Source organism: Epinephelus fuscoguttatus, linkage group LG3 (assembly GCF_011397635.1).
Source record: "Epinephelus fuscoguttatus linkage group LG3, E.fuscoguttatus.final_Chr_v1".
Lineage (NCBI taxonomy): Eukaryota > Metazoa > Chordata > Actinopteri > Perciformes > Serranidae > Epinephelus > Epinephelus fuscoguttatus.
Window position 1 is genome coordinate 10,973,371 of NC_064754.1, and position 18,259 is coordinate 10,991,629.

Consider the following 18,259-nt stretch of genomic DNA (forward strand, 5'->3'; position numbering starts at 1 on the left):
ACAGACAAGTGTGAAAGGGAGAGCCACCGACGCCCTGCAGTTTAAGTTCTTAATTTTGATACATACATTTTCTAAAACAATGTTAAATGTTTTTAACTTATGCCAGAAGCATTTTGTTTTCAGGGCTGTCCATCAGTCCCTTTCTTGTGAATGTGATATTTTAGGAATTCCTGAAGGGAATTTCTTCAGATTTGGCACAATCTGCCTTGTTCTTCTGGTAGTCCACCACAAGCTTATTTTGCTGATACTGAGTTTCTTTGTTTTGCACCGTGTGACCAAGTTCTCTATCAGTCCTCACTAAATATAGTCCCCAAGTGAAGACAGTATATTTTTCAGTGGAAATTATTCTCTGCAGTCATAAATGTCAGTATAGTAAAACTTATGACAAAACTTGCAAAGGCATACAACTACAAGGCAGTCAATCTAGTTTTCTTCCCTTTCTAGGTCTCCATCCACTCAGTGTGGCTAGGTAACAACATCACCCCACTGAGAGAAGAAGAATGGGGTGAAGATGAAGAAGATGAAGCAGACACTCCAGCCCCCACCTCTCCACCCATATCTCCCATCAACTCAAGGTCAGACATGCACTCACATTTCTTCAGTACACATGCACTGAAACAAGAATGGGACTGATCACTGTCTCTGTGTTTTCAGGAAGCATCGTGCAGGTGTGGACATTCACTCATGTTCCCAGTTTCTTCTGGAGCTCTACAGCCAGTGGCTGATCCCTGGCTCCCCGAGTAACAGGAGGACCCCGACCATACTCGTCAGTGAAGTGGTCCGATCGGTGAGCTACGATGCACAGTCTTGGTGTTCATTCTACATGTTCAGCCAGGCATCTTCATTTGTATCAGTAATGGATTGCCTAAAACTGTTTTAGAGTTTCCAGGTTATTCTTGAACAGTAGGCACTCACTCTGGAAACAACATAATAGACAATACAAATTCACACCTTCTTGTCTGCTCTGGGAAAAGAAACATTTGTGGGGATCCAACAGAAATGAGTCAATGACCACCTCTCACCCTCTCCACCGTGTTCCCCCTCTTGTAATTCTCTGTAGCTGCTGGCAGTGTCGGACCTCTTCACAGAAAGGAACCAGTTTGACATGATGTTCTCCACCCTGATGGAACTGCAGAAGCTCCACCCGCCAGAGGACGAGATCCTCAATCAGTACCTGGTGCCTGCCATCTGCAAAGCTGCTGCTGTACTGGGCATGGTGAGTGGCTGTGTGTGGCTCAGGGGAACCTTTTTATGGCCGAAGAGTGTGTTTGTGATTGGTTGTAGTAGTGTACCATTACCCTCTACGGTATATGAACAATCTAAAATGTATATTTCTAGGACAAAGCGATAGCGGAGCCTGTGTGTCGCCTGCTGGAGACGACCCTGCGCAGCACACACCTGCCCAGCCGCATGGGGGCTCTGCATGGAGTGCTATATGTGTTGGAGTGTGACCTGCTGGACGACACAGCCAAACAGCTCATCCCCACTGTCTCTGAGTACCTGCTGTCCAACCTTAGGGCTATTGCTCAGTGAGTATCTCTGTTTTAAAAAACAAACACGCAGACACTGACCTCATTTCATCATCTAATGAGCTGAGGATGAAAGAGCCTCAGTGAGCAAATGTGTTTGTCAGTATGTGACCCCCCCTGCACTGTAAGTGGATCTTGGAATCAATTAGTTTTATCCATCTTAGGGCTAGTGCAGATTAGTTTGCTCAGACAAATTTCTTTGATCCAAGACTAAAATCCTCAAGTCAGCACACAGTCTGCAGTGGGACCAAGAGTGCAGTGCAAACATTGGCCACTAGGTGCTACCCTTCACATTTCAAACAAATAACTACTGGACTTTCTGTTTTAATATACTCTTAATTTTTTCCCACTAACTCTGTACCTGTCCTCTTTTTTTGTATGCTGCAGCTGTGTGAACCTGCATAACCAGCAGCATGTGTTGGTGATGTGCGCAGTGGCCTTCTACATGATGGAGAACTATCCTCTGGATGTAGGAGCTGAGTTTATGGCTGGAATTATACAGGTAAACATTCTGTGTGTGAAGCAACATGAACTCTGACGGTATATAGCACTTTTACAGCACAAAAATAACATAAAACACAGCGCCCTGAACGTCTTGATTTGAAAAAATTTGAATTCAGAGTGTAAAGTGACTGACCTCATGGGCATGGTTTGTGTTAAATTAATATTAGCTCACTTTCATCATCACCCTAGGCAAGCTGCAAGACATCTGAACAAACTGTAGTCTAGCATTTAAAAAATGCACCCAGCATTCTGTCTGCTCGAGACCTCTTTTCTTGTTCCTCTCTGTAAAAATGTCTTCCTCTCTCTATCCTCCATGATCTTCTGCCTCTCCCTGTGCTTCAGCTGTGTGGCGTGATGGTGTCGGCCAGTGAGGACTCCACTCCCTCCGTCATCTATCACTGCGTGCTGCGCGGTCTGGAGCGCCTCCTGTTGTCAGAGCAGTTGTCACGTGTGGACGGAGAAGCGCTGGTCAAACTCAGCGTGGACAGAGTCAACATGCCGTCGCCACACAGAGCCATGGCCGCCCTGGGCCTCATGCTCACCTGCATGTATACTGGTAAGAAGGGCTGTAACACTGAGTGATACGCCACAAAAGCAATGTAGCATCCTGCATGCTGGCTAAATCACCAGCATGCACTGTATAAGGACTGGTGCTTCCATTACTGCTGTTGTGACTTTCTCAGTCCACCGCAAACTCACCATGGGATTGAGCTAGCTGGCTAACTCACCTGCATGAACCTCAACTTTACTGTGGCATTGTTATTTCAGTTAAGGTTAAAGTTGATGGTCTGCAAGCTTAACTAATGTCAGAGCTGCTTCAGTGAGGATGTGTCCCATTTTCTTTCCTGTACTCTCATCCCAGACTCCTTCCTCCCGAATAGTATGTAGAGTAGAATGTTGTGATGTCCCCGCTGTAATGACCCGTCCACCTCTCCCCACAAATGATTTGCCTTCACCATTATTAACAGCTAAAAAATAAGGATGTAGACAGCAGTAGTGCAGTATGGAGTCAGATATGTTCTCCTGTTAAAAACACAAGAAAAGAGTGGTCCTCCTTTCCAGTTATACTCCATTAGGTTAAAATTGTTGGTGCTGTCCCGTTACTCACTGGAGTTGCTTACCTCTTAGCTGAGGGTGACTCTAAAAGAAAGAGGAAGTGTTGTGGGGCAGAACTGGGACATTCCTAGAATACCATTAGGTGAGAATTCAATATATTGCTGTCTTTAAGCCTACAGAAATGCTAACTCATTAGCTTTGCGCTTGTTTGTGCATGCCACCATTGCATGCAGCTTACAGCACATACTTTTCACACACAGCAAATTGCGAACCATTTTTTATATTTAGCGATGCATGGAAAGTGCACAGCTTTTGTTATTTATGAGACACATAAGTGTTATTAACCTTCCAGTGTACAAGGGGAACGCAAAACTCTGTATTTTAAAAACACTTACAGTTGCTACATAAACAAATCGGCCCACTATACACCCACTGTCAGTTATACCTACATGTAGTTGAACCCTGTCATGATGACCAATATTAGTGATTTACATTCATTAAATCTCTCTACAGCAGAACAGACCTCTCTCAAAACTCCAGCCCTTTCTTGATGCCTGTGACAACAACAGAACTGCTTGCTCCCTGCATGTGATACCTGTATTCTGTACATACCTCTGATATACCCTACCTCTAACCCCTATGTCGTTCCCTACTAACTCTAGAAGCTCTTAGCGTATTGTTGTCCATATGCTGATTGGCTAAATAACACTCCTTTGTTGCCAAGCGCTAGCCAGCAAATCTTTTGAGTAAGCCGCGGCTCTTGAAAATTCAAACTTTCGGCATACCTCTCTTTATGTGCGGCGCAGCAAAGCAAGCTGAAGCACATTCAGGTCACAGGAGAGGATAATCTACTATGTAATGTACCCAGGAAACGTGGCATTGAAAATCTCCCCTAATACTTTAAGCACCAGTCACTTACAGAAAACCTACTTCTTAAGGCAGTGATTTGACTGAAGTTTCCACTTTTCAGTTTGAGGTCAACTAAATTCTGATCTGAAGTTTGTGATATCAGTGTCCCCACTCTAACCTCTCCCCCACTGGTTCAACCGGTGCCACCTCCCTCCCTCTCGTCCTCTCAGCGGTGCTTGCGTCGGGTTCCGACGTGACAGGGGTTAGAGGTCAGGTTGACTCTGGCTCTGCCGCAGCAGAGGCGATGGGCGTCACGGCAGGTCATGTTGGTTTCTCCTCAGGCAAGGAGAAAGCCAGCCCTGCCACTCGCCCCGCCCACTCTGACCCTCAGGCTCCAGACAGCGAGTCGATCATTGTTGCCATGGAGAGGGTCTCTGTGCTCTTTGACAGGTAACACACACACTTGCACAGTACATTCTCCATTATACAAGAATGCACACAGTTCTATTCAGTAAAACATGGTTGCCATGGGTCTGGAAAGTGCTTAGATTAAGAAAAATATATAATCAAGGCCTTAAAAGTGCTTTGATTTAGCTTACTGGAATCTCTGGGTTTGAGTGTGGTGCACTCTGTTATCTCAGAATTCACAAGATGATAACATCCGGACGGCAGGGCCAGGCCACACTTTCTTTTTATATATCACTCTCCATGTAGGCTACAAGCATACAGCAATGAACTTGTGTGCTCTCTGGTGGTGAGTTCATCAAGAAAATGAAGCATTTCAAATATAAACTCAGCGTCTGTGAATGAGAGGCACCAACCAGGAAAAACCTACATTTGGACCTTCTCATGAATTGTGAGATTTCTGGATATTTTGCTCATGTAACATGTCTTCTTAATGAAATCATAAAATGTTGTTTTTAATATAGATACGACACAGTAGCCCAACTCACAGTGTTTGTTTACAATAACTTTGGGTAGAAAACCCCTGCGTCACGTACATGAAATGAAACGGTGCTGAACAAGCGCTGCCTCACGTGGTTAGTTTTCAGCCAACTAAAAAAAAAAAAAAAAAGGCGTGTATACTATATTTTAATATTTACAATGCTTTACCTTGCTGTCAGACAGCTCTGTCCAACTGGGAACCATTGACAAAGTAACTTTACTTTGCAGAACACAGGAGTTGCTAGTCTACAGCTGCCTTGGTCACCTAGTGTGTGAGTAGAGAAAATATTCCAAATATAGCGTACACACAAACTGATGGATGTTTTTTAGGTGGCTAAAATGTGTACATTGGTAGATTTAGTTTATCAAATACGATAGCAAAGCAACATGGTACCAAGTAAGCACAGCAGAAAAGCCAGATAGGTCGGACTACTATTTTTAACTATATATCTTCAAACAGTTATTTATGGCTGAAAATGGCAACAAAAATAAATAGTTGTGTTGTTTTCACACATCTCCACAATTCAGATCAGTTGGTAGTTGTCTATCCAAAAGTGCTTGTTGTTGTTAGTGAGACATCATTCAGTCTATATGACAAAAATTCCACAAATTTATCAAATGTTGCCCTTTTTGAGTGATGTATAAGTTCCACAATATTTGACATAACCATAAAGTAATAAGGATGGTTGAAATGCCTTTCTTCTGAGTAATCATATCATATGTAAAAATGCTGATTTGTTTTATAGTGGTAAATATTGATGAAAAAAGAGGTGCACCAACAGCCATTTTGAAAAATACATTTTACTTACACTCAAAATAATCTCCTGATTCGTAATAGGTACAGCTACCTCACATACCCACTCCTCAAAGAAATAGCCTTTTTTAATACTGTCAGGCATTAAAAAGAAAATTTAGCCAAAATGTTTTTCAGCACAGATCATATGTTTCTCAACATTAACTTTTAAAACAAGATTTTTTTTCCCACCTTATTCCCGGTTGGTGCCTGCTCTTTTATTTCTATTTCGATCTAATTTAAGTAAGCCTTTCAAGCCTGTGTATAGTACTGTGCTGGGTTAAACTGGTACATGCTACCAACTATATGCATTATTGCATATGCATTGAGGTAATTTGTCAAAGTGCTTGAAAAGTCCTTGAAATATAACATAAAAGTGGCAACCCTGTAAACAAAAAACAACATACACTTGACTCCAACATTTTTAGCTTTCTTCATTCATCTTGGACCTCTGCAGGTTTGTGGCATCCAAAATAATTTTACAGTGTGCGTTTTGACAAGTAGTAGCAGTACGTGTTTTATCTCCCATCACCATCATGTCTCTTTGGGCTTTCCTGTTTGTAGGATCCGGAAAGGTTTACCCAGCGAGGCTCGGGTGGTGTCCAGGATTCTGCCCCAGTTTCTGGACGACTTCTTCCCCCCACAGGACGTCATGAACAAGGTCATCGGAGAGTTCCTGTCCAATCAGCAGCCTTACCCACAATTCATGGCCACTGTCGTCTACAAGGTCAGCAGCGGGACATGAGTCGTGCAAATGAGAAAGAAAATCACTCAGCCATTTAATGCTGAACAATAACAAGATTAGAAACTTAATAGCATTCTGTACATGAGGCTCACAGGGGATCTTATTATTTTATTCATTATTTGTTTTGTCAAATCAAATTCCCTGACTGCAGAGAGTTGTGGTGGTGTTTTTTATTCCCTTTCTGGCAATTTGCTTCTTGCAAGGAGCATTTCAGAGAATTTCAGTGAAGTTGTTACTTGGTACCTCTGTTGTTACCGCCCCTGCCAGCTCCTTCTGTTGTCCAAACAGACAATAAGTTGTCAAGACAACATCAAGCTGGAGCAAAGACAGTGTGTTCCTGTTGTTGTCCAGGAATCTAAAATAAAGAATAAATGAGATCTGTGCAGTCAGTAGAAATTGGAGTACAGCAAAATATGAGCAGCAATGCTTAAACCTAAATGTTGAAGTGTCTGATTCTTGCATTCTTAGTAGTTGTTTTGAGATCTTGTGTTTTTGGAGAACACCACCTCTGTGTCTGCCTCTGTGTGCTGCATTTATTGTTGCCAGGCTTCAAAAACAAACCCAAGTTAGATCTTTTTTTCCTGTAGTAATCTCCATATATTTGTCTGATTCCTCTCTACCTCTCCCTCTGCTCTGCACCCATCCTCAGGTTTTCCAGACACTCCATGCCACAGGCCAGTCTTCCATGGTGCGAGACTGGGTGCTGCTGTCGTTGTCCAACTTCACTCAGAGGACACCAGTGGCCATGGCCATGTGGAGCCTCTCCTGTTTCTTTGTTTCGGCTTCCACGTCCCAGTGGATCTCAGCCCTGTATCCTTACATGATATGAAACCCATGAGCAGGACACTGACTGGGTTCTTGCATAGAAATGGCATTAATAGAATAGTTTGATGTGGTCATTTGACTAGTTAAACAGAAAATGGTGCTTGTTGGTGACAACATGCACAAATCTGCCGTGAGGTGTTACCCTCAGTAGTTTGAGCACTACGTTTTGGCCTGCTGCTGACTATTAAGTGATGGACAGTGATAAGTGAGAGACAGAGACTGCAGGGATAAACAGCAAGTAGATCAGCTTAATTTTACATCTAACTTTAGTTTTGGACCAAACCAGAGTTGGTGGTTGTTGGAATAGTGGACTAAATAGATGACTAAAAGACTAACCAAGATAATTTTGGTGATTTTTATTTTGTTTCTGTTGAGTTTAAAAAGTCTTTTACGATGAGTTAACACAGCAATTATGCAAATGTTAGTCCTAGTTCAGTGAAAGAGAAATTTGGTTTGGTGTATGGGTGTAATTTTTCTGTTTAATAAGGAAAATAGGTGTAAGAATATTTCCTTTCCTTGTAGTGATTTATTAGATACGTATGAAGGAAGTAAAGTCTCTGCTCGAACACATCTTCAGGCTGGAGCTACAAGAGCTGTAATGTGAATCCAACAATCCTTTATTTCTCTCTAGCAGTGAGGCAACCGAGAGAGTGCACAAAGAAGCCTCTGCATGCTTTGCACTGCTACGCCTTTGGTCGTTTGGTTGTTACTCTGACTTGCTGCAAGTTGCTTTGTTTATATATGTATTTATGTATGTAGGGATGTACAGCAGTTTAAATGTACATCTTACCAAACAGCGTGGTCTGTTGTCCTTAACCCCCTTCCCTCAACCAGACTACCACACGTGATCAGCCGTATGGGCTCCAGTGAGGTGGTGGACGTCAATCTGTTCTGCCTGGTGGCCATGGATTTCTACCGGCACCAGATTGACGAGGAGCTGGACCGCAGAGCTTTCCAGTCTGTCTTTGAGACTGTGGCCTCACCAGGCAGCCCTTATTACCAGCTGCTGGGCTGTCTGCAGTCAATCCACCAGGACACATCGCTCTGAGGGCCACGGATGAGACGGACATGAAGGCAGAGAGAGAGAGAGGGAGGCCGGGGGGAATGAAGCACGGGGAGAGAAGTGGATTAGAGTGAGAAATGTGGTAGGGCGAGAAATTAGATCTCCACGTACGTCTCCCCCTTGAGTTGCGACAGAGGGGAAGAACAGAATGTGTCATTAGAAAAATCTACTGTAGCCTCATCCCTTTCCCTCCTTTACACTGATGTGAGTACAACTACTGAATGATGAATTCAGTGGGGTGAGCGTAAGGAACAAACCAAAGGGAGATCTGAATCCATGTCAATTTAGGGTGTGTGTTAATTATACCAAGACTACGAAGGACACTGGCTGCAAAACCTTCAAACTGAGGTTCTCCCTACGACCACATTGCCCCCCTACAGACCATTCCTCCAGGCGAATGACAGCACCTTCAGCACCTCCTACCCAGCACCTTGATTAAAACCACATAAAAAAAAAAAAACAAAAACACCAATCAAACACAAAATTGGATTTGTTTATTTTCCTGTGAGGACTTGCTTGAGTATTGTGATGTCAGTAAAGTAAAATAGAGGAAAAAAAAAAATAGAAAATGCAAAGTATTTACTATATTTAAAGTTTCAATGCATCTATTTTTCAGTGCGTTTTGTTAAAGAGTGCTACAGGTCTGGTTAGGACACTGACAATGGGCTGACACATAAGGGTCAAAAATGCCTGCTTAATGTTGTGAATTAGTATCTTTGAAGACCTTTTTTATATTTAAGTTACTTGTGGTCGTTCTCTGACACACATGAGTCAAACAGTAAATATTTTATGTGTAAGAATGATCACTAATAGCCATATATAGTTTTTTTTCCCCCAATGACAAAGAAGCAGGGGATGGATTTTGTGATTTGTGGCTGCAGAAAGGGCAACTTGATTGCACTCATTACAGCAAGTTGCTTCAATTTCTGTGTCTGTGCAGTGGCCTGTTCTGGATGTTATTTTGAGTGGACAAAAATTAGACGGGTATATGCTTGGAAGTGTAAAAAACAAAAAAAACAATACATTTAACTGTCAAAGGGCCCGTATACCAACATGTGAGACGGTGTAAACTGTCAAGCAAGAAAAAATACCAAAATTGCAGTGATGTTGTTTTCTCTTTTTTAACCAGTAGCAGAGGGAAACATTTCCTCTTATTATTTTTATCACAGTCCTTATATCTGTCTAGTCCTTTTTTAAAAACTTGCATTCAAGTCTCGTACGCTCTCCCGTGCACCTGAACGATTCCACCTTTCCATTTCTTGTACTTTTTTTAATTCTCAGGATGTAAGATGTGACTATTGTTATAAGACTGGAAGTCATTTACAGTCATCTTTAAATGGAGTTCGTATCTGTAAAAAAAAAAAAAAAAAAAAAAAAAAAAAGTAACTGTAAAGTAATATGAAAGCCATGGTGCATGATAAAATAAGAACTGTGTAAAAATGAGAGATTCTCAATAGACAGTAAGATAATGTGATTTCTTCTCAGTCTGTCTGTCTACACACATACACACGATCAGAAAATGATAAATCAGTGACTCAGCAGACCGCAGAATGCAGAAATCTCCGAGCTTATAGTATTTTATTGAAGACTTGACCTTGAGTTGCCTGGGAGTGTGCTGGGCGGCGTTACTCTGTACATACACTTGCCTTAGATAAAGACTGAATATATGTATGTCCTGTACACTGAAAGCTTGAAAGCATGCTTAGCATTACTGCTATTTTTCTTGCATAGTCCTTAATACTGTATTTCCGTGGGTACAGTTGCCATGACTGTTGTGTGGGAGAGATGCAACACAATCCAAAGGGAGCCTTGTAACCTTAGCGACCAACAGCAGCTTTGACAAATCAACAGACGAGGAAGTGTAGCGTAGTGATGCCACGTGACAGCAGGAGGTTTTTTTTTTGTTTTTTTTTTTGAGCTTTAAGTATTTTGTCTCGGTTAAAGATTGATAAATATTTCATCATTCATTGTGTTTGTGCAGAATATTAAACACACCTAGCACTTAAAAACACTTGAAGTTCCTCTCATGTTGCTGTTAGGCGCTTTCTTGATATGCAATGAGTCCTGCAGTACATAAAAGTAAAAACATCACAGTGATTTGTATGCTAAATATGTCACCACTTTCCAACCTTCAGAGCAATGTGACTGGCTTCTTTTTGATCATGTTAAAGATAATGCATTCACACAATAAATGACTCTGCAGCTGTCATTAAAATTCCATTCTGAGGCCTCCCTTTCGCAGATAAATGAGCCTAAATGAGTCCTGCTTTTCTCGAAAGATCAACAGCATTTTCTAAGTCAGTGTGTGTAGTGAAAAAAAAAGAGGATGACAAAAAAGCTTTTCTGCGCTACTGTTCAAGGAAATAATTCAAATACGGGACAGAAAAAAAATCTTTTCATGTCAGCTTAGTATCTTCTCCAGGCAGGAGGAGAGCAAGAGACTGACTGGGGCCCCCTGCAGGGGGTAATACGATTACCCAGAAATCTTTTGTGGTTTGGAGAGGTGGGCGTGGAGGTCATGGACAAAGGTCATGTTCAACAAATTTAACATGCTTCCCTTGAAGACTTCATTTTTTCTTCCACTTTAAAAATCAGCAACTCAGAATATATTCCTCCTTTGCCGATTTGAGAATCACTGCGGTTACATTTTCTCTTACATGCCCTATAACATCGACTGTGTTTGCAATTAGCATCTTGGCTTCTAAAGAATACCTCTTTTTTTCCCCTCTCTAGAAAACACAGTCGCCACAGCTGTGATTCTGAAGGTGGTTATAGAAGACGTACAGACTGCACATGATGTGATTCCCCTTTATCTAGATTCTGGATCCTGAACAGGACCATGGAGCCTCTGTCATATTTTTGGTTTTGTTTTGTTTTTTCCTTTTTTACAATTGCCTGTAAAAAATGAAGAGATTGTGTATTTCAGTTCATTTTAATATTTTAAAGAGATTAATCACTGCATATGGTCTGTTGTAGAAATGAATAAATTATTTAAAGATGTTAAACCTATGTGACGTTTGTGAATAGTATGACTTCATGTAGGTGAGTTGTAAATTCACCTTAACCACTAAGAGTGGCACAATTTAAAGTGTTAAATGTAAGGATACGGCCATTACAGCGTTCTGCCACGCTGTGCCTTGTCTTCCAAGCTGTTGCCAGCCAACTCTGATTAGCCACAGAGGCAACAAATGGTCAAGGTGACAGAAAATACTTAATTTACCAACATGTGCTCATTTAAAGGTCCAATGCGTCATTTTAAACTTTATATCAGACCTTAAACTGACTCTTAGCTGACCTCTGATGTGATCAAATTATTACGTTGTACCATTTCCTTCTGTCAGCCAGGCTGTAATTCCCTTTTGTAGTCTACACACTATAAAAACATATGTTGCACTTGTTTTACAGTGCCCATTAAGATGGGTGGTTCATGATTAAAAGGTATTAACAGGATTAGCAGACAGCTGCCATATGGTTCATGAAGCACTGGGCTGAAATCATGATGGCACAGGTATTAAGCAAACTGTACATGGCAAATGCTTTTTATGGTACTTATGATACTTGAGAGGTTTATCATGTCACCTGTATGAATTACACTAAGAATTTTACATCATAATACACGATAAAAACTACAACATTGAACATCAGATAAAGTTGAACAGGTCACAGTTTGGGAAAGAAAGTTAAATGCATCCCAACAGTGTTTTAGATCATCTCATTTCAACTCTATATTCCAAAAGTGCAATAACTTTTTTTAAGCTTTTTTACTCTGGTTTGCAATTGTGAACATTTTTCACATGCACATGTGACACTTGGACATGCAGGTGTCTTGCTAAAGTAGATTTCTTTAGTTTATTTCACTGGCATAAAGAATCAAATGTTTTACTTTGAAGTGTTGGGTGGAGCTGCTCCTTGCTGTCTTGTGTTGATTCCTTTCGAGGTGTACAACAGTGTTAGCTGTACAATTTAAGGAGCTTTTCCTATTTATTAACATTATTTTATTTATTTAACACAGGCAATTAATACATATAAAACACACGACAATATGATGACTTGACAATATAACCTCACAAAAAAGGAAAAAAGTTAATACAAATAAAAAAGACAAAATAAAACAAACACATCCCTCCTTCAGTAATTCAAATAATTTGCTTTACACTACTGGTAGACACTGAAATATACATATGACAGGTATAGCATATTTAGAGATAAATGTAGTCCCAATCTTCACTGGCACTTTTTTTTTCATTTCATGTTTAGTTGTGCTATGTTTGTGACGGTTTGTAGCATTTTTCCCCCCAGAAATTGGCTTTGAAATGCATTTTTTGGAAACTGAAATCTTGATTGAGCTTTATTTATGTGTGTATTGTTGTTCCAGTAACAAAAAGACAACAAATAATGGCAGTAATGATATGACATTAAATCAAGCGTACAAAAGATAAAAAGGACTAGGGTTGCAATGAGATTTTCATAGGATAACCATCTTAGAAAATATCACTGTATCACGGTATGTGGTATCGCAATTATTATTATTATCATCAGGTACAATGATCCTTTTAGGGAATTAAAACAGAAGGGTTTTTTGGTTGGACAAATGTTTTATTATAAGTGGGACTTAAAACTGTTTTTTAAAGTCTGACAGGCAGTAAAAGAAGGAAAGAGATGCACACATGCAGGTGAGATTCTCTGTCCAGTCTTTTTAATATCCTGTATACCTTAGCAAATATATATGGTATGATAACAGACATTTCCATACCATGGTTTTACGGTATACTGCTGCAACCCTAAAACAGACATAAGAAGGGGAAAATATATATGGAAAATTAGTTGTAAAGTAACCTTGTATGCACAAACCTAACTAAATGGATACACAGAAGTGGTGTTTACAGTTGTAAGCAATGAAGGCTCGTGATAACAGGGGTATATGAGTGTAACTGGTGATGATTCTTGGTGAAAAAGGGCAGTAAAGACAGTTGAAGACCCCACAAAACAAGATATAGCCTAGACCAGTGGTTCTGAAATGGTGTGCCGTGATGCAAATCCAGGTGTGCCATTGTATTTTGTGATAACCACACATTATAGCTGCAATATTCAACCGGGCCTATACAAATAGTAACAGATTCATTTTTAATTGACTTTATCAGTATGTTGTGCAGACCCATTTCCTAATAAAGAGGCAAACTGTACCTAAACGGGGAAACCAATTTGTCGCCATCCACGTGTGGGAATAAGTTTCACATTATTATCTAACATTATTTCCATGTAAAAAGAATGTGTTATTGGTGCTTTGCTGTAATTTTAAAACATTTAACATGTATTCTTGACTCACTTTAAGCCACATTTCATGTGTAATAGTTGGTTGTCAATTATTATTTGATATTAGTAAATAAAAACAAACATTTATGTGGTGATAAGAGTGATAACACACCTTATAGAGGCTATTGTGCACAGATATTTTGGCAAAAGTTTGAAACCCACTGCTCAGCACCCTGGATAAACTCTCCCAGTCACAGTATCAGAGGAGATAATGTGGCCTATATGAACTTTTAAAGTGTTTTTTCTTGCATTATCTTTAGTGTTTGAAGTCTCCCCCTCTGATCTGACCACCCCCTCCTCTGCCCACTCTAAACACACCTCCCTCTCCTCCAGTCCTCCTCCTCTTAAGGCTACTTCGCCAGATGGTGCAGCCTTTTCTTTTGTTTACCCATCGTCCCTGAGTTTACTTTACTAACCCTTAGCTACTAAACTATGGACACTGCCCGGGCAGCATCACCGTCGGACACCGACAAGTAAGTCGTTTGTCTTTTTTAACCTCCCGCTGAGTGAACCCGCGACACCCAACATCTTTGTCGGAACATAAAAAAAAGAAGACCTGCATCCACCTTTTACTTAGCTATCCCTGCTTTACAACTCAGACGTATTGTGGCCAGCTGTTGTCGTTTGCTGTCTCGCTACGTGAGGGTGAACTACAAATACATACTTGGGTCCTGCTTTTTAATAATATTCCCAAAAAATTAATTACAGTAGCAGACATGGAGGGCCGCTCTTGAGATGCTGACTTTTGACACCTGTGGAACAGGCGACTGTTGATACTTTTATTTGTGATTTCTCAAACTAACTTTTGTCAATTTATCCACATAACTGTCCGCCGCCTGACTGACAACTCGGGAAACCAATGACAGGATGTAGAAGTCTGTGTACACCGCCGTTGCCATAGTTACAGACCGACATTCCAAAGACCTGGAAATCGGGGGGCGGGACTAACGTTTAAGCACGGGTGTGTGCACTTTTGAACAGCAAGTAACGGCAAGAAACTTTTTACATTTGTAACTTTGCGAAGTTAACAGAGAAAGCATGCACTTCTGAGTATTAACTGTCAAACACATGTTTTTTAATTTCTTTACAAAGCAAGCGTTACAACTTGAGCTAACGTAACTTTACTAGCATGTACCGCTAACCAAGCTAACGGTAACGCGTCAGCTAATCTCAGCTAACGGTAATAGTTTCTTTACAGTTCAGTACCGAATGTGTTAGACTATTTGCGGACAAATGGTTTTAAACTCGAACGAAAGCCTCAGTCCGTGTTGATAGTAAGCTATAAGCAACGTTAAAAGTTACCCCAAAGTTTCACTTGTTGAAGGCTGGGTCTAATTAATTTTACCTGCATGCCTGTCAGGTGTGAAAGGTATCTCCCATTGGACAGAGCTGCTGTGACTCCACCCTGCACAGGTGTGTCTGTGTCTGGTGCCTTCCTCTTAACACGTGTTATTAACTCTCAATATTGGCATTAATGACAGTATAATGCCTTGATATTGTGCATGATTTTATAACTATAGTTACCTATGTACTATGTGGAGTAGAATTATCCAGTAAACTTTGGTTGAAACAGTAAAGCATGTTAAGGAGAGAAAAGGTTCATGAAATGTGGACTTAGCACAAGTTTGGTGACTTTAGACTTGACAAAATCAAGAGAGACTTGCAACTTGACTTCAGCTTTAAAAGCAATGACTCTTGACTTCACTTAGACTTGAGCCTTGTTACTTAAAAATACTTGATACCTTACCCCAAACCCAAAGACTGAAAAGTATTAAAAAGTGAGCCATAAAAAAACTCAGTTCCTTATTATTTCCTGATTTGACTTAGACTATTAATTCCCAGCAAGCTGACACTTAGTTTCTCTCCATTGTTAAGACATGATAACTGAAACTGGGATCCACTTGATCTTCGTCATGACTTTGTTTTCTTAGTACAGCACAAGTCTTCTCTTGTATATGTGTGAACAGTTTTTCATCAGTGTCACACATTGTTCACACCCTTTTCATAAAAGTTAATACCAGAAAGACCAAAAACTACTGGATAAACTGTGTTGAACAAAAGGCAAACATCTATTCACAGTTGATAAAAATTATTTGCATGATTATGAATTTCCAATGCACCTATTTGAAACTCCTTTGCACAACTCTTCAATCAGCAGTCCATTTATAAAATAAGTTTTGTTACAAGTTTCCAATGCTTTATGAGTGTCAGAGCATTTTGCAAACAAAAATCTTCATTTTTCCAGCAACCTTTTGTCTGTGAACTATTTTGAAAATTATTTTCTGACTGGACACGTGTTCAGGCAAATCAAAATTGTAATTCCCCAGATCCACATTGCTTGAGCCAATCTGACAGCATCCAGTCAAGTTGCAGGAGAGAACCATTAAGAACTAATGTTACATTACTGAATGCCAGTTGGAAAAAATTATGCCAAAGATTATGTTGTTTGTGTACAAAAAACTACATGGTGGTCATCAAAAAAGAATTGCAGACATATGCAACAACTTCCAACAAGGTTGTTTGAACAAATAAGCACACATTTTAAAAGCACTCATAGTTATTTAAAAGTTTAACATGTTATTACTCTTTTGAAATTCAAAGTTTAGGACTTGGGACTTGACTCTGGACTTTTCAGTCTTGACTTGGGACATGAGTGTAAATCTTGAAACTTACTTGTCTTCTGAAAGGTTCTCATGACTGACTGGCTTCTTTTCTGTTGTGCTGCAGGTAACTGAGCCTCTGAATTGGGAGAGAGTGACACCAGGATGGGAATGCTACAGTAACAAGGCTGTGCCAGTACTGAGGATAAACTTTCACCCCTCTGCTGCATTTAGAACCGCGACTCATTTTTTCGTAGCAGCTTGCCAGCAGAGCGGTGTGACAAGAAGACAGTTGAAGATGCCCTGCGTTCCTGCCTGAGCAGAGCCAAGGGATGTATAATGACTAACTGATACATACTGAATCAATGGACAAGAGGACGTTCCCTGGCACAATGTTCAGGCAAGTGGATGCATCATCCAAAAGACGCCCTTGTGGTGGAAGTGGACTGCCCCAGCCTCTGCCATCCTCCTCCATCCAGCAGGGTCGCATCCGGGCTGTGGAGGTGGCAAGAGGGAGAACAGGGTATGGCTTTACGCTGTCAGGCCAAAGTCCGTGTGTCCTCAGCTGCATCCTGAAAGGGAGCCCTGCAGACTATGTAGGTTTGCGTTCAGGAGACCACATCCTCTCTGTCAATGACATCAATGTCTCCAAGGCATCGCATGAAGATGTGGTCAAACTGATAGGACGCTGCTCTGGTGTCTTGAAACTAGTCATTGCTGAAGGAGAGCGCCACAGGCGGCACCATCACCACCACCAACGCAGTGCTGGAAGTCGTCATCATAGCAGTAACACAATGGCAGCATCGTACATGGACTCATGCTCTAGTGATGATGAGCTGGATGGTTTTTATGACAACGGTGTAAATAACAACAATAACAGCAGGTCAGGCTGCGGGGCTCGTGGGGGGTGGTACAAACCCAAAATGGATTCTAAGCAGCTGGGCATCAACAGGGCAGAGAAGGTTGTGGCAGAGCTGCAGTCCGGAGGAATTTTTAACATGATTTTTGAGAACTCCAGCCAGTCCTCCAGCAGCTCAGAGAAGGAGAGACCTGGGGCCAGCTCATCATCAAAGCCACGCCCGCTGTCCGATCCAGAGTTCCCTCCATATCGGAACCCCTCGCGTTCACAGAGCAACCCCAACCTGCTCTCTGAGGAGGAGATGGCCCAAGTTCTAAATGATGACTCAGTCTTCCTGGACGTAGACTTCCGTCATCTCCACCTTCAGCACCACGAAGAGCAAGACTTGGATGTAGGAGATGGTGGCGACTTGGGCCTAGAGCCCAGCGAGGGCATCCTCAATGTGGGCATGATTGTTGGCTATCTGGGCTCCATTGAGCTGGCCTCCATAGGGACGAGCTTAGAGAGTGACAGCCTGCAAGCCATCAGATGCAGCATGAGACGCCTCCGGGCCGAGCAGAAGATCCATTCACTGGTCTTGATGAAGGTGCGATTGAATGTTTTGTCAGCCATCATATGATAATAACTTATTAGCTATATATTTTGAATGTAGTAAAAAAAACAACACTAGTGTACCCTTGACTGCAGTAAGCTTAAAAACCTCTAAACTTTGTCTTGTTGAGCACAAGGCCTCAAATAAGCAAGACAAGATTTGATTATACTGCATACACTATTCAAGAAAATAATCAACAACATTACTTTGTTTCATTGGTATAAACACAGTGGGGCGTCTGTCTGTGATCGTTAAGATGTCTGGTAACTATGATTGTCTCATTATCCTCCCCTGTATCAAATTGTAACATGTGTTAACTATATCTTGCCAGGTGATGCATGACAGTGTGCGTCTGTGCAGTGACAGAGGTCAGGTTCTGGCCACCTATCCTGCAGAAAAACTAGCCTTCAGCGCCTGCTGCCCCGATGACCGTCGATTCTTCGGACTGGTCACGATGCAGGCCACTGACGACCACGACGATTTTCACTTCGGCAACGGACGAGATGAAGAGGGCAGTCTGAGGACTTCCTGTCACGTCTTCATTGTGGACCCAGACCTCTGTCACCACCAGGTGTGAATAGAGAGA

The 18,259-nt window shown here is 41.3% G+C and overlaps 2 protein-coding genes across 14 annotated transcripts in view; both read left to right on the plus strand.

The window, feature by feature from the left end:
• htt (huntingtin) overlaps positions 1-11,318 on the plus strand; it is a 39,551-nt gene extending 28,233 nt beyond the window's left edge. For 4 of the 7 annotated variants that reach the window (XM_049567698.1, XM_049567722.1, XM_049567682.1 and 1 more), the window contains exons 57-66: positions 445-575; positions 655-787; positions 1,061-1,216; positions 1,339-1,529; positions 1,917-2,031; positions 2,376-2,589; positions 4,169-4,388; positions 6,241-6,403; positions 7,071-7,231; positions 8,081-11,318. In XM_049567698.1, coding sequence (XP_049423655.1) covers positions 445-575; positions 655-787; positions 1,061-1,216; positions 1,339-1,529; positions 1,917-2,031; positions 2,376-2,589; positions 4,169-4,388; positions 6,241-6,403; positions 7,071-7,231; positions 8,081-8,294 — 1,698 coding nt within the window. In that variant the 3' untranslated portion in view covers positions 8,295-11,318. The remainder of the gene's footprint in view (positions 1-444; positions 576-654; positions 788-1,060; positions 1,217-1,338; positions 1,530-1,916; positions 2,032-2,375; positions 2,590-4,168; positions 4,389-6,240; positions 6,404-7,070; positions 7,232-8,080) is intronic. The other 3 variants (XM_049567713.1, XM_049567705.1, XM_049567711.1) reach the window with 1 other exon arrangement.
• Positions 11,319-12,203: 885 nt separating this feature from the next.
• LOC125886628 (regulator of G-protein signaling 12-like) overlaps positions 12,204-18,259 on the plus strand; it is a 66,125-nt gene continuing 60,069 nt past the window's right edge. For 4 of the 7 annotated variants that reach the window (XM_049572964.1, XM_049572968.1, XM_049572970.1 and 1 more), the window contains exons 1-3: positions 12,204-14,095; positions 16,350-17,667; positions 18,005-18,244. In XM_049572964.1, coding sequence (XP_049428921.1) covers positions 16,588-17,667; positions 18,005-18,244 — 1,320 coding nt within the window. In that variant the 5' untranslated portion in view covers positions 12,204-14,095; positions 16,350-16,587. The other 3 variants (XM_049572967.1, XM_049572965.1, XM_049572966.1) reach the window with 3 other exon arrangements.